A 14,793-nucleotide genomic window follows, 5' to 3' on the forward strand; every position below is an offset into this window, starting at 1 on the left:
ATTGTAGTCCTTTGGCTACAGACACCACGTGACAGAAAGGTCACTCTGTGGTGCCAAACAACACATTTCTTTGTTGATTTGTGGTCATATAAAATTTTCTTTTTTTAAAAAAAAGATTTTATTTATTTATTCGTGAGAGACAGAGAGAGAGAGAGAGAGAGAGAGAGAGGCAGAGACACAGGCAGAGGGAGAAGCAGGCTCCATGCAGGGAGCCCGACCTGGGACTCGATCCTGGGTCTCCAGGATCAGGCCCTGGGCTGAAGGTGGCGCTAAACCACTGAGCCACCTGGGCTGCCCATATAAAATTTTCTTAAAGCAAAAACGTAACTTTTTTTTTGCTTTACTTTATCTGGATACTGGTTACCTGCCACTGATAAGATTTTTAGTGTAATGATCTTTTAGATCAAATACAGCAAGGTCATCCTTTGTTAACTATTGTAATTTTTCTAGTACACAGAGATGTTCACACAAAAAGAAGCAATCAAAACCCTAAAAAATTGTCCCATACATTTTTGTGCTATTTACCTCAATGGCAACACTGGTTTCCTTATTTTTAAAAAGCTGGAGCTCTTCTAAACGCTGCTTTTCTTCAGCTGTCAAAACTGTAAATACATCTTCTGAAGGATCCTTGAAAATGATGAAATTCCCAGTGAGTCACACATAGAATTCAAAGCTGTTACTGCTCTATATTCTTGATTCTCTAGGAAATGCTATTTTATACAGAAAGTGACTTTTGTTGGAGATTTGTTCTTACCTCCTCATCCACTGGGACGGACAAATCATCCAAATGGCTGATCCGTCCATCTTTTCCTATTTCGTGAACAACGAAGTCTGAGTATCTGATGAAAAGGAAAAGCATTAACATTTTACTTCCTATTAATTTTAGGAGAAAGTTTATCAACAGTAAGCCTTGCTGTTGTACAAAACAGGGATTTAGGGCAGCCCCTATGGCGCAGTGGTTTAGTGCCACCTGCAGCCTGGGGTGTGATCCTGGAAACCCGGGATCGAGTCCCACGTGGGGCTCCCTGCATGGAGCCTGCTTCTCCCTCTGCCTGTGTCTCTGCCTCTTTCTGTCTCTATGAATAAATAAAAAATCTTAAAAAAAAAACAGGGATTAAAAAAAAAATCTTCAGTTCAAAGTTCATATGGAGTTATTTTTTTCTGGGTTCTTAATGAATTCTAAGCCACAGCTTGACTTTATATTAGAATGTAAAGAAAAGACCCTCTGAACTTCTAGAACATACTTTCAGAGAAATGCATAAATCAAAGCTTAGTAATGTTACCCTAAGACTATAGGCAGTCCTTACTAGAATGAATCATAAAACATGGCATGGTTAATTAAATTAGAACCCAATAAATCTATCATGAACCAATCTGAAGCTTACCTTTATGCTAAATACTCTACACACTTATTTAAAATCCTCTCAAAAACCCCAAGGTGGTATTAGGATCCATTTTTTGGATGAGGATACTGAGGCTCTGAGTTAAGTAAATGCAGTGACTGGACTAGATTCACAACCAGATCCATGTGTCTCCAAAGACTACCTTTTTCCTACTGTAGATGTGGAACATTCAAGTGAAAGAGTTAAGAATTTATTTATTTATTTTCTTTTTAAAGATTTATTTTTATTTATTCATGATAGACACAAAGAGAGGGAGGCAGAGACGCAGGCAGAGGGAGAAGCAGGCTCCACGCTGGGACTCCAGGATTGCGCCCTGGGCCAAAGGCAGGCGCGAAACCGCGGAGCCACCCAGGGATCCCCAAGAGTTAAGAATTTAAGATCTGAAGACCATTTCAAGAGACAACTTAAAATCATTTAAAATAATTAATGTTAAAGAAGTGAACAGCATTCATTCACATGTTAGCAAGGCATGCCACAAAAAATTATTTGTATTTACTCATTTTATGTTTATGTGGCTTCATCTGACTACTTAGGCAGCTTTCCTCCACCCTATTCCTAGGTGACCATCAATACACAATCCTTAGGGACAGTAAGCTAAACAGAAGAACGTATTATTGTTGGGATGCCTGGGTGGCTCAGCGGTTTAGCCCCTGCCGTTAGCCCAGGGCATGTTCCTGGGGTCCCAGGATAGAGTCCCATATCAGGCTCCCTGCATGGAACCTGCTTTTCCCTCTCCTTGTGTCTCTCATGAATAAATAAAATCTTAAAAAAAAGAACCTATTGTTGATTTCTTTGTAAAGAGAAGAACAAATAGAACTAAAATAACTTGACATGTAAATGAAACATACCTTTCTTTCAAGATGCCTGAGAAGCCCTGATGAGAACTTACAAACTTGGTGATGCCAACGTCAAGTTCAGTAAGCCCATGCTTCATCATGTCTGCAAAACTCTCGGCTTCTTCCTCTTCTTCAGCCTCCTCAGAAAGGCCATCTTCTTCCTCTTCTTCCTCTTCTTCCAACTGCACATCAGAGTTCTTTTTACCCTGTCCGGCATTTACAGCTTCAGGTGGCCCAGGCACATGTCCACTGGTGGGTGGAGAGCCGTGCTCCAGCCCGTCCTGACCTGTGGGCAGACAGCTGTCCAAGACTTTCTGTCTTTTTGCCTCCTCAGCTGGGGCCATGCTGTCATTACCTTCGACAGCAAGAGACCCACGTTTCAGGGACACACCAGTCACTTCCGTCATCTCCATTTTTAAGGCTTCAAGAAAACATTTAAGAGAACCTTTTAGGAAGGAAGAGAGAACAGGAATTAATCACTTCTATAAAGAGCTGGGTTTCAGTAGAGGCACAGTTAACATTGTTCCTAGGTTCCTCAAATTCATTTATTAACACAATTCTTGGGACGCCTGGGTGGCTTAGCGGTCAAGCGTCTTCCTTTGGCTCAGGGTGTGATCCTGGAGTCCCGGGATCGAGTCTTACTCAGGCTCCCTGAGTGGAGCCTGCTTCTCCCTCTGCCTGTGTCTGCCTCTCTCTCTGTCTCTCTTAGGAATAAATAAATAAAATCTTAAAAAAAGAAAAGAAAACAATTCTTTCCCATGCTGGTATATACCTTTGGTGGCACAGAAAAATTCTGCGTAGAATTTGAAACTGTGCATCAAAAACCTTAAAAAAAATGTATGCCCTTTGACCCAGAAATGTTACTTTCAGACTATTTTAAGATGATTAAAGTGTTTAACTTTTTTTAAAGTGCATCAAGGTTTAGCTGTAAGGATACTCACCTCAGTGCGTTTATGTTAGCAAAAAACAAAGAACACGATGCCTGGGTTCATAAACTAAACAACATGAACAGAAAGTGGGAAAGGTGGGTATGGGCGGCTGGGGACAACAGAGAGACTTGCTGTTTTTACTGAATGTCATAGTCAGGTCCCTTGAACTTTATTTCACATAGATTATTATCCTTTCAAAAAACTGATTAAATGGGCAGCCCCAGTGGCGCAGCGCTTTAGCTCCGCCTGCAGCCCAGGGTGTGATCCTGGAGACCCGGGATCGAGTCCCACATCAGGCTCCCTGCATGGTGCCTGCTTCTCCCTCTGCCTGTGTCTCTGCCTCTCTCTCTCTAGCTGTGTCTCTATGAATAAATAAATAAAATCTTAAAAACCTGATTAAATAAAAATAGTGCATAAATACACTTACTGACATGAACATATACTCACACCATATTAAAAAAAAGCAAAGGGCATGAGTTGTTTAATGGGTATAGTGTTTCAGTTTTGCAAGATTTCAGTTTGCAAGATTCTAACTCTTTAGAAAGAGTTCTGCATTCTGATTGGACAACAGTGTCAATGTATTGAACACTACTGAACTGTATGTTTAAAAATGGATAAGATGGGGGCACTTAGGTGGCTCAGTCAGTTAAGTGTCTGTCTTTGTTTTTTTTTTTTTAATTTTTATTTATTTATGATAGTCACACAGAGAGAGAGAGAGGCAGAGACATAGGCAGAGGGAGAAGCAGGCTCCATGCACCGGGAGCCCGACATGGGATTCGATCCTGGGTCTCCAGGATCACGCCCCGGGCCAAAGGCAGGCGCTAAACCACTGCGCCACCCAGGGATCCCAAGTGTCTGTCTTTGGCCCAGGTCATGATCTCAGGGTCCTGGGGTTGAGCCCCACATCCGGCTCCCTGCTCAGCAGGGAGTCTGCTTCTCCCTCTGGCCACCCCCCCTTCCACTCCCCCCCCACCCCGCTCATGCTCTCTCAAATAAATAAATAAATAAAATCTTATTTAAAAAAAAATGACTAAGATGATTTTACATAGCATGTGAATTTTGCCACAATTTAAACAGCACAGATTATCATTTAACCAGCCAACACACAATGTAATGAGGGAAAGTCTAAGAAGCCATACACACTTCCCAGTACTGAGCAGCTTGCCAGAGGGGTAACCTGTAGCAATCAAAATAAATACATTTATCTAATTTGATCTTACTTGATGCTCTTAGTGTGAAAAGGATAAAAGTTTTCCTATGTTAATTATATAGGGAGATGACATAATTAACATGCTAACAAACTTAGTAAACATACTCATAAAGAACATAAATGAGCAGAAAATTAATATTCTAAGGTTCCCCAAGGTCTAGTTAACAAGAAACCCAACTACAGAAGCATCTACAGCAGAATAATTACAATGAACTAAAGTTTAAGAATCCACATCTGTGGGGTTCCTGGCTGGCTCAGGAGGAGCATGCAACTCTTGATCTCAGGGTCATGAGTTTGAGCTCCACGCTGAATATAGAGATTAAATATATACATATGTGTGTGTGTGTGTGTATATATATATATATATATATAGAGAGAGAGAGAGAGAGAGAGAAAGACTCCAGATTTGATCTTGCCTCATTGTCAAAAATCCAAAATGGAAAGTAAAGAAAAAGACAAATACATGCACAAAATGAAAGGAAAAAGGATGACGGTGACCAAAAACAAAAACGAGAGAAAGAGAAAAAAGATAAGAATGATGCTAGTAAAATCATTTTCCTTTGAAAGACAAAAAATTTAAATAAAGAAAACGAAAGAAATCAAGAAACCAGACCAGAAGTAGACCATAACTAGTTACACAAAATCACCTCTAACTCAAATAAGAAGGGCACTTGGGGGCTCAGCGGTTGAGCATCTGCCTTCAGCTTAGGTCGTGATCCTGGGGTCCTGGGATCAAGTCCCGCATTGGGCTCCCCCAGGGGCCTGCTTCTCCCTCTGCCTGTGTCTCTCATGAACAACAAAAAATAAATAATAATAATCCTAACAAGAAAACATTTATTCCTTATCTGTTCTAAGCAAAGTATATAAAAAAAAGAATGCTGGTTTGTGAAATGCCGATGCTATTTTATGCTCACTTTTTATCACCAAAGCTGTCCTCACAAAGCCCATATGCCAGGGAGGGAGATACAAAGGGCATGGGGGTGTCACTCGGGGACTATGGAAACACATAGAAGACCTCAGAGGGTACTGGTGGGGAGGGTGTCAGAACCTCTTTCCTTTAAAAAAAAAAAAAGATTTTATTTATTCATGAGAGACACAGATAAAAGGCAGAGATACAGGTAGAGGGAGAAGCAGGCTCCATGCAAGGAGCCCGACGTGGGACTCGATCCCAGGACCCTGGGGTCACGCCCTGAGCCGGGGTGGATGCTCAACCGCTGAGCCACCCGGGCGTCCTGAGGACCTCTTTCCTAATGGAAGACCAGAAATGAACACCTGAGCCAAGTTTTGAGGATCAGGAAAGGTCGCAGAAAGCGGGGCGGAGGCTATCTGGGGCAGGAGGCGGAATAGCATGTGCAGACACAGAGGCATGAGCGAGCAAGGAGCACTGGGAGAGGCCCAAGGAACTCATCCCACCTGGTGGAGGGTAAAACACACAATGAGAGAGTCTGGAACTAAAGCCAGGGAGTGGGCAGATGGCACACCAGGAAGAACGCAGGGAATTCCATCTTGAAAACCAAACCAGCACTGGACGTGTGAGCTAGAAAGATTCTGCAGCACCTCTTCAAAGAGAAACTAGGGTCCGCTGGAAGACTAGGTAGGAGGGTGCAGCCGAGGGGCGCCTGGCTGGCTCCGAAGAGCATGTGGCTCTTCATCTCGGGCCTGTGAATTTCAGTCCCCCATGTTGGGTGTAGAGATGACTAAAAATAAATAAATAAATAAAACTTAAAGACGGATTAAAAAAAGAGAGAGAGAGAATATATAGCTGAAATTGAGCCAAGAAATTAATACAACATGATCTAAAGCTGAGGCAAGGGCGACAGAAAGGAAGTTTGGATTCAGGGACATTTAGGAGGTGGTGGAAACAAGACTGGATGGCAAATGTGGGCAGAAAGAGGAAACACTCCAAGATGACTCAGGTTTTCTGCTTCAGGGACCTGAGAGGACAGGGGAGCTCTTCCTGCCACAGAAACCCCAGGCAGAGAATCAGGTGGTGGGAGAAGTCCACCTACGGTTCTGGGGTGTTGCAGGTACCTAAAGACACCCCGAAGCCAGGCACTACACTATGTTACACATACTCTTACCCCAAGCCTGCGACGGCTTCCCAATGACAGTACAAGGCTCCCAGCTGGCATGCCAGGACCCACTAGGAGATCCTCATACCTTTCCAGGCCTGGATTCTCAGCAGAGAGGAAAGCACAACCAGTAATAGCCACATCCGCAGCCTGGCTCAGGGACTGTATGGTCAGCAGGATGTCTACCTCCTTCCCAGAATGCAGAGGGTTCATCACGCTCCTTCTTGAAAACCAACGGTCAGAAGCCTTGATGGAAACATCAATTATTTCCTCTGCAGAAATGTCTGCACTGTCCTGCTCTGGCACCGCCCGTCATCTAGTGACCCATATCATTATCTTCCACATGCCTCCAACAATGCAGGCCCAGCCCCAAAGCTACCTGTCTCCTGCCTGACTGCTCATGAGATCTCTCCAGTGGGAGCTTCTCCATACCTGTTTCAGGGCACCCTGGCCTCACCCGTCCTTCAGGACTCATCCGAAGGCCATAATGAGTCCTAACTCTTGTGCCCTCCTCTCTATTAACTCTACATCTTCCCATTTTACTTCCCTTCATCTGCACTACCACGTGGACTCCTAGGTACCATGATTTTTTCCCTTTTTGGCCCAAGGAAGTTAATTTGAGTTTCTGCTCTTCATCTGTAGAATGGGAATGACATGTGCACCAGAGGGCTGCCATGAAGATGAAATGAAATGACAAAGCAGTTAGCGTAGCCATAGCAGGAACAAAACAAACTCAAGCAGATTCTTTGAGAATATTACTTCTTTTGTACATGCCAGAGAATTCAGAGTGGTGTAATAGGCATTGATAGATATTCTGTAGACTTCCTGGAACAGGTGCTGAAACTGTTCTCTGCCTACAGAGATCAAAGACACACTAAGAAGCGTATCTCTAAGGAAATAGTAGACTTGGACAACCAATTATCACAAATGGCCACAAGCATCACAAAAAATAGACCACCAGCCACACTGCCTGGCCCTGAAAGCACACGCTACTATCTGTGAAGTGTTCTTACTGAATGGAACTTGATGTTGAATTGGCAGATTAGATGGCATGCAGGGATGGAAGAGGTCAAATATCACCACAGGGAAGGAGGCAGCAAAATTCTGAATGTGGGAAACTCTACAAGGACAAAGACAGTTCCTTCAACTAATAAATAACAAGGGGAAAAAGAGGGAGAGGCACTTACAGGTAAACTTACAAAGTAATGCAATGAGTGGATCCTTCTTTAAACAAATCGACTATTCTTTAAATAAACAAATAAATAAACAAATAAATAATAAAATAATAAAATAAAATAATAAAATAAAATTAAAAAGGGCAGCCCAGGTGGCTCAGTGGTTTAGCGCCGCCTTCAGCCCAGGGCATGACCTGGGATTGAGTCCCACATTGGGCTCCGTGCATGGAGCCTGCTTCTCCCTCTGCCTGTGTCTCTGTCTCTCTCCCTCCCTCTCTGTGTGTCTCTCATGAATAAATAAAATCTTTAAAAAATATTAAAAAATAATAATAAAAAATAAACAAGTGGACTATTAAAAAAAGTGTTGGGCAGTCCGGGCAGCTCAGTGGTTTAGTGCCGCCTTCCGCCCAGGGCGTGATCCTGGAGACCCAGGATCAAGTCCCACATCGGGCTCCCTGCATGGAGCCTGCTTCTCCCTCTGCCTATGTCTCTGCCTCTCTCTCTGTATGTCTCTCATGAGTAAATAAATAAAATCTAAAAAAAACAAAAAAAAAAGTGTTGGACTCAATCAGGGATACAAAAATACCAGGGATACTTGATGACATTAAGGTAGTACTGTCAACTTTTTTTTTTTTTTTTTTTTGGAGGGAGAAAGCAAGAAAGCATGAGCATGTGTGAGCATGAGGGGAGGTTTGAGAGCGTGCAGAGGGAGAGAGAATCTCAAGCACAGTCCTCGCTTAGAGCCTGACACTGGACTCGATCCCATGGCCCTGAGACATTGACCTGAGCCGAAATCAAGAATAGACAAGAGTTGGACATTTCACCGACTGAGTCACCTAGGTGCCCCAGTACTGTCAACTTTTTAAGGTGCAATTATGTTGCTGTGGTTACATTTAAAAATAGAATCCTTATGTTTCAGGGATACAAACTGAAATATTTATGGTTGAAAAATTATGAAGTCTGGAATTTGCTTCAAAATAATTTACCAGTGGTGAATGGAAGTGGAGCAGGTATAGACTTGAAACGAGGCAGGTAATTACTGAGTGGTGGGAACATGGGGAGGTTACCACATCTACTTTGAGCTTTTAACTTTAAGAAATTTCAAACAGGGGATCAAGTCCCACATCAGGCTCCCTGCGTGGAGCCTGCTTCTCTCTCTGCCTATGTCTCTGTCTCTGTGTCTCTCATGAATGAATAAATAAATAAAATCTTTTTAAAAAAAATTTCAAACATACAAATATAAAGAGATATACAAACTAGTAGTCTGTTTGATCCAACCACCGATTTTTTTCCATTCTTGTGTTCTGCTCCCTCCCATCACTTGTTCTTCAAACTGGTCCCAAGACCCTATCTCTTATACCCTCACTTCTTCAAATGTCCCAAACCACAATACCTGTTAGCCACCACTCAACACTCTTGCTCACTGGTCCTGCTCCAGAAGTCTCATTAAACCCCAAGCAAGTACCAATCCCACTGTCTAAACCTGTGCTCCTGGTTGCTGCTGGAGAAAACCACACCAGGTCAGGGGAGTTCCTCTCTTAGGACAGCCATCCCTGGTCACTACAGTCTTCTCCAAGTCCTGCTTGCCATTCACAAAGAAAATGGGGAGCCTCTGACAGACACATTTCGTTCCGGCATATTCACAAGACCATTTCCTAAATATTGCAACCCCTTTGAAAGAAGTCCACAGTCATTCTAACACTCACTCACTCCTTCATCCCCTCAACAAACACTCACCACGCACCCACACCAGGCATTGTTCCAGGCACTCTGAAGAGCCGCTGCAGCAACTCAAGCTAACGCCCTGCCAGGGAGGAGCTAACATTCAGTGCAAGACCTGGCCTCTGCCTCCAACACACCACTGAAATGGTTTAAGTTCAGCAGTGGCTTCCTTGTGCCAAAACCACAGCCACTCAATCTCGGCTCTGAGTGACGTCTTTTTCCAACTGGACATGGTTCACTGCTTAGCTTCCTTGAAACTGTTTTGACTCCTTGCTTTTCTCCTGCTTCTCAGAGTGCTCTTCTCCCTGCCTTGTCTCATGCTCCTTAAATGTGGGGATCTCTAAGCTTCCTATCCCAATCTTGTTCCCTGCTTACTCCCACATTTTTCCAGCCAAGATCCATCTCTGACTTCCTTCTGGCTTTGTTTGGGGGCCCAAAGCAACAGTAAGGACAGCTAAGCAGTTGCAGAGCGTGCAGAGTGAACTCGCTGAAGCCTCTCTTCAACCCTGCGGCTCAGGGGTCAGGAGCATCCCCAGAGATTACACATCTGCTCCAGTTTACCCAGCCGGGAAGGGCTGAATCAAATGCTCAAATTCAACATGCCCTAAACTGAGCTCATCTCTTCCCACCACCAGCACACATCTTTTGTGCATGTTTAGACTGCACTTCTCACCTCAGGGGATGTTGCTGCCACCAACTACTAGTCACCTAAGTTGGAATATGGTTGAAACTCCAACTCCTTGCTCCCCTCTATGCCCACATCAATGGTTTCATGAATAAAATTCTAGAAAGTTTACAAGAGCACTGTTATGCCTACCATCCCTGGAATGAGAGTATAGGCCAACCATGCATATAAAGTATCACCCACTGGCTTCAACCCCATATAGATTCTGCTGTTTACTATACGTGGGTCACTTCCCCTCTATGCTGGGGTTTCTCTGTAAAGCAGAAAAATGATGACTTGCTCAAAGGTTTGTAATAACTATTTTTTTTTTATTTTATTTATTTATTCATGAGAGACAGAGAGAGAGAGGCAGAGACACAGGCCGAGGGAGAAGCAGGCTCCATACAGGGAGCCCGATGCAAGACTCGATCCCAGGACCTGGGGATCACGCCCTGGGCCCAAGGTGACACTAAACCGCTGAGCCACCCAGGGATCCCTGTAATAACTGTTTCTTTCTTTCTTTTTGTATTTTTATTTATTATTTTTTTTGAAATAGCTTTTTCTATTCAACTGTTGGTCATTAATATTTATTACGGATGATTTACACAGCAGAACTGTATCGCTGAGTCTGGGGAAAACAAAGCTTCTTATGCTTCTTTTGTTCTCTGGGCTAATGATTAAACATGGTTTCCTCCTTCAAATACCATTTAATTTTAAGAGACCCTCACAGCACTGCCAACAGCACTAAATAAATGGGCCTTTAATATTTTCTGGCAGGCTTTTTCTTGATACTTGAGGACACTTGCCCAAAATCTTTTTCTTGTTATATTTAACTGTAAAGACAAGCTCATTAACTAATCTCACTTTTGTGTTTCAAATTAAATTATAGTTTTCATTTGTTTTAGCAAATGGCTCTATCACACATTAATTATTAAAGTATACATAGCACCAATGATTAGAGATCTGTTAATATATATTTTGCTAAGTTTTTTCAGTGGGCTTAGAACCCAAAAATGTATTTACACAACAGCTGTGCAAACTTCTGGACCAAGAAAGAGAGAACTCAAATTAGTATCGTTTTCACGAGCAAGAACTATATAAAAGCGAAGAATAAAATGCAGTAATTTTTAAATGAGAGGAAGGGAGCAGATCGAGGAACCTAAGAGGCTGGGAAGAATTCAATCAGAAAGATAAAACCACTCTGACTGCCCCAGTATGATTTTCCTAATAAAATTAGTTTTGGGGACACCTGGGTGGCTCAGCGGTTGAGCATCTGCCTTCAGCTCAGGGCGTGATCCTCAAATCCAGGATAGAGTCCCACATTGGGGTCCCTGCATGGAGCCTGCTTTTCCCTCTGCCTGTGTCTCTGACTCACTCTCTGTCTCTCATGAATAAATAAATAAAATCTTAAAAAAAAAGAAAAAGGAAAAAAATCAGTTCGGCATTCAGGAAAATCCAAATATACATATTCGGGCAGCCCGGGTGGCTCAGGGGTTTAGGGCTGCCTTTGGCCCAGGGCATGATCCTGGAGACCCGGGATCAAGTCCCACGTCTGGATCGAGTCCCATGTCTGGATCAAATTCCCTGTCAGGCTCCGTGCATGGAGCCTGCTTCTCCCTCTGCCTGTGTCTCTGCCTCTCTCTCTCTCTCATGAATAAATAAAAAATCTTAAAAAAAAAAACAAACCCAAATATGCATATTCAAGCACTGTATCTCAAAGCTGTAAAAACATGACTGGCTTTTTAAAAGGGGGGGCTCAGTGGTTGAGTGTTTGCCTTTGACTCAGGTAGTGATCCCAGGGTCCTTGGATCGAGTCCAAGTTCCAGTCCCCGCATCATGCTCCCCACAGGGAGCCTGCTTCTCCGTCTGCCTATGTTTCTGCCTCTCTCTTTCTCTGTGTCTCTCATGAATAAATACATAAAATCCTTAAAATAAATAAATAACAATCAAAAAAATAAAGAGGGGAGGAAGGTGGGAGGTCCAAGTTTCATGAGTTTTTAATGGTACTTTAAAAAATGTTTTTAAAGAAATGGTATGCTGCACAAATACATGATCCAGAATAGTAATCACAGTCAAGTAATGTAGACCAGAAGCTTGATTCTACAGCCAAGAAGAGAAAGAAGCTACTGGTACCCATGAACTTCAAAGTCCTACACAATCTGTTGAGGGGAGTAATAAAACAATGGGGTTTTGTATCTTTTATATTCCAAATGACCCAAATGAGATTAGGAATATTACAATTTGGGGATCCCCAGGTGGCTCAGCAGTTTAGTGCCACCTTCGGCCCAGGGTGTGATCCTGGAGACTCGGGATCGAGTCCCGTATCAGGCTCCCTGCATGGACCTGTTTCTTCCTCTGCCTGTGTCTCAGCCTCTGTGTGTGTGTGTGTGTCTCATGAATAAATAAATTTAAAAAAAAGGAATATTACAATTTAAAAAATACTTTAAAATCTTTCTCATTAGGATATTAGATTCACCGATAAGCTTCCTTTACACCCATGACACAAAAAAGTTTAACATATTCAAAATTGTAATACAACACTGATAATCCCTTAACATTATTTCCTGCAAGATGAACATCTGAAAAAAAAAAGGTGTATCAGTCTGAATCCTATGTTTAGAATACTACTTCCAATTTTTAAATGCATCCACCCCCTGCAAACTGTCAATAATCCCTCTGGGTCACAATAAACAGCACCTTCTTCAGGACAGAGCGCACACTATACTCTAACATGCAAAATCATGAAGTCCATTAGGTTCATTCATTCCACAAATATTTGTGCACCCTTTATGAGTGTGGCACTATTCTAGGCACTGAGAAAAAGGGACAATTTCTTGCCCTCACTAAGCTTACATTTATTTATAAGGATGCATCAATAAATAATAATCTCAGAAACATGCACGCATCAATAAGGCAGTGCAAAGGGAAGGGGAGGATGAGGGGTGCTCTTTAACGAAGCATTTCTAAGAAGGTGTCCTTTGAGAGAGGACCTGAAGGAAGAACTAGACACGAAAAGGTATGGATGAGAGTTCCAGGCAGTGGGACCGCATGTAAAGGACCTGAGGCTAGAGCAATCTTAGTAAACAGACCAGCTGGACTGAAATCTCTCTCTCCTACTTGGGGGCAAAACCCATGTTTTATCAATACCTGTATCGCTCCTGCCTCTACCAAGAGATACGTTCAAAAGGAATTGTTAATATATACAGACTGCTGGCTACTTGCCTAACGACTGAACAAAATCCCTGCCTATGCATCCCCTTTTCAGTATGAGCGTACCCGCTGATTTTTGACTGATCACTCAATTCTCAAAGCATCCCCAAACCAGTGGGGCATGGCTGTTTTCACAGATGATTGGAGACTTGAAACAAAAGCCCTTCGTAATCCTGTAGAAAAAAGAGAAAAGAAAAGTGGTCTGACCACCGGATCGGAAATTTGACAAACGAAACTCAACAAATCCTACCTCCCGGCAGGCGCTAGTGACCCAGGCGCTAAGGCTCAGGCTTTGCTACACCCCCGCGCAGGGCAGGCGGTGGGGACTCGGCGCCGCTGAGTTTGAACACGCACCGCGGCGGCGCCTCGGGTGCAGGGCTGGAGGCTCCCACGGGGCGTGCGGCGGGCTCGCGGCGCGTAATCGCGGATGCAAACGCGGCCGGCACGTGGGCGCCCCCCCAGCCCCGGAGCTGCAAGGGCTCGGGGCCCGGCGCGGCTTCCTCCCGGCCCGCGGGCACAGGACGGCAGGGAGCGCCCGGCGTGGGTGCGCGGCCGGCGGGCGGCGCGGGGAGGCGGGAGCGCGCGGCGCCCCCTGCCGACCGGCCCGGCCCCCCGGGAGCGGACTCGGGCTCCCGCCGCGCCCCCGCGGGCTCGGTCCGTCACGGAGGCGCCGCGGGCTCGGGACGCCTTCCCGGGGCGCACGGCCGCTCGGGGCGGGGCCCTGGGGCCCGACCGCGGAGCCCGGGCGGCTGCGGCGAGGCGGCGCACTTACCCGGGGCCTGCGAGCGCGGGCGCGGCGCGGGCCGGGCGGCGAGGCGGGGCGAGCGCGGCTCCCGGCGCAGGAGGGCGGCGGCGGCCAGTCGGAGGAGCCGGCCGCGGGGGCGCCCCGGCACAGGCAGCGGCAGCAGCGCCGCCAGCCCGCGGAGCCCGGAGCGCGCGTGGGCCCGCCGGCGGCCGAGCCCTCACACGTGCCGCGCAGCGACGCGCCGCCGCCAGTCGGCCCCGCCCCCGCGCAGGCCCCGCCCCCGAAGCCCCGCCCCACGTAGGCCCCGCCCCCGCCAAGCCCCGCCCCCCGCGTCCCCGCGCCTCGGGGAGGGGCGGGGAGGCGAGGCTCGGAGCTTTGCCGCGCGCTGCAGGGGTGCGGGCTCCCCGCCGCCCTCCCTCCGCGCCTCCCCGGGCGAGCAGTGATCGCCTCGTGCACCGGAGCCCGTCAGACCGCCCCGGGGACGGCGCAAGTGGCGGTGGCCGGACGACGTTCGGTGTACTTTGACGGAGGTTTCTTCCGCACGCTACGGCCCTTTCGTGTAGCCCTCCGCACGCCGCGGCCTGGAAAGGACTCCGGGGACTGTATTGTTCTATATATATATAATTCCTTCAAAGTGCAGAGAATCCGAGAGAACTGTTTTCCCACTTCTGCTTGACGGTTCCTCAGTGGGATCTGCTTCGGGAAAACTGATCAAGCAAGTTTGTGCTTCTGTGTGAAGAACACTCCTATCCATCGCTGTTTCCGTGCTCTTCAAATAGCACACGTTTCACTACCAAATCCAGGCCTCTGATAGCTTTTGCACTTTT

The 14,793-nt window shown here is 45.7% G+C and overlaps 1 protein-coding gene across 4 annotated transcripts in view; it reads right to left on the reverse strand.

The window, feature by feature from the left end:
* The window catches only part of PUS7 (pseudouridine synthase 7), a 57,135-nt gene extending 43,046 nt beyond the window's left edge, over nucleotides 1-14,089 (reverse strand). The window contains exons 1-6 of one of the 4 annotated variants that reach the window (XM_077863993.1): nucleotides 13,994-14,086; nucleotides 13,288-13,394; nucleotides 6,539-6,696; nucleotides 2,252-2,684; nucleotides 755-839; nucleotides 526-627 (exon numbers count right to left, since the gene is read on the reverse strand). In XM_077863993.1, coding sequence (XP_077720119.1) covers nucleotides 526-627; nucleotides 755-839; nucleotides 2,252-2,684; nucleotides 6,539-6,593 — 675 coding nt within the window. In that variant the 5' untranslated portion in view covers nucleotides 6,594-6,696; nucleotides 13,288-13,394; nucleotides 13,994-14,086. Of the gene's footprint in view, nucleotides 1-525; nucleotides 628-754; nucleotides 840-2,251; nucleotides 2,685-6,538; nucleotides 6,697-13,287; nucleotides 13,395-13,471; nucleotides 13,617-13,993 lie in introns of those variants that run through there. The other 3 variants (XM_077863994.1, XM_077863996.1, XM_077863995.1) reach the window with 3 other exon arrangements.
* Between the last annotated feature and the right edge of the window lie 704 nt (nucleotides 14,090-14,793).

Source organism: Canis aureus, chromosome 21, assembly GCF_053574225.1.
Source record: "Canis aureus isolate CA01 chromosome 21, VMU_Caureus_v.1.0, whole genome shotgun sequence".
Classification (NCBI taxonomy): domain Eukaryota; kingdom Metazoa; phylum Chordata; class Mammalia; order Carnivora; family Canidae; genus Canis; species Canis aureus.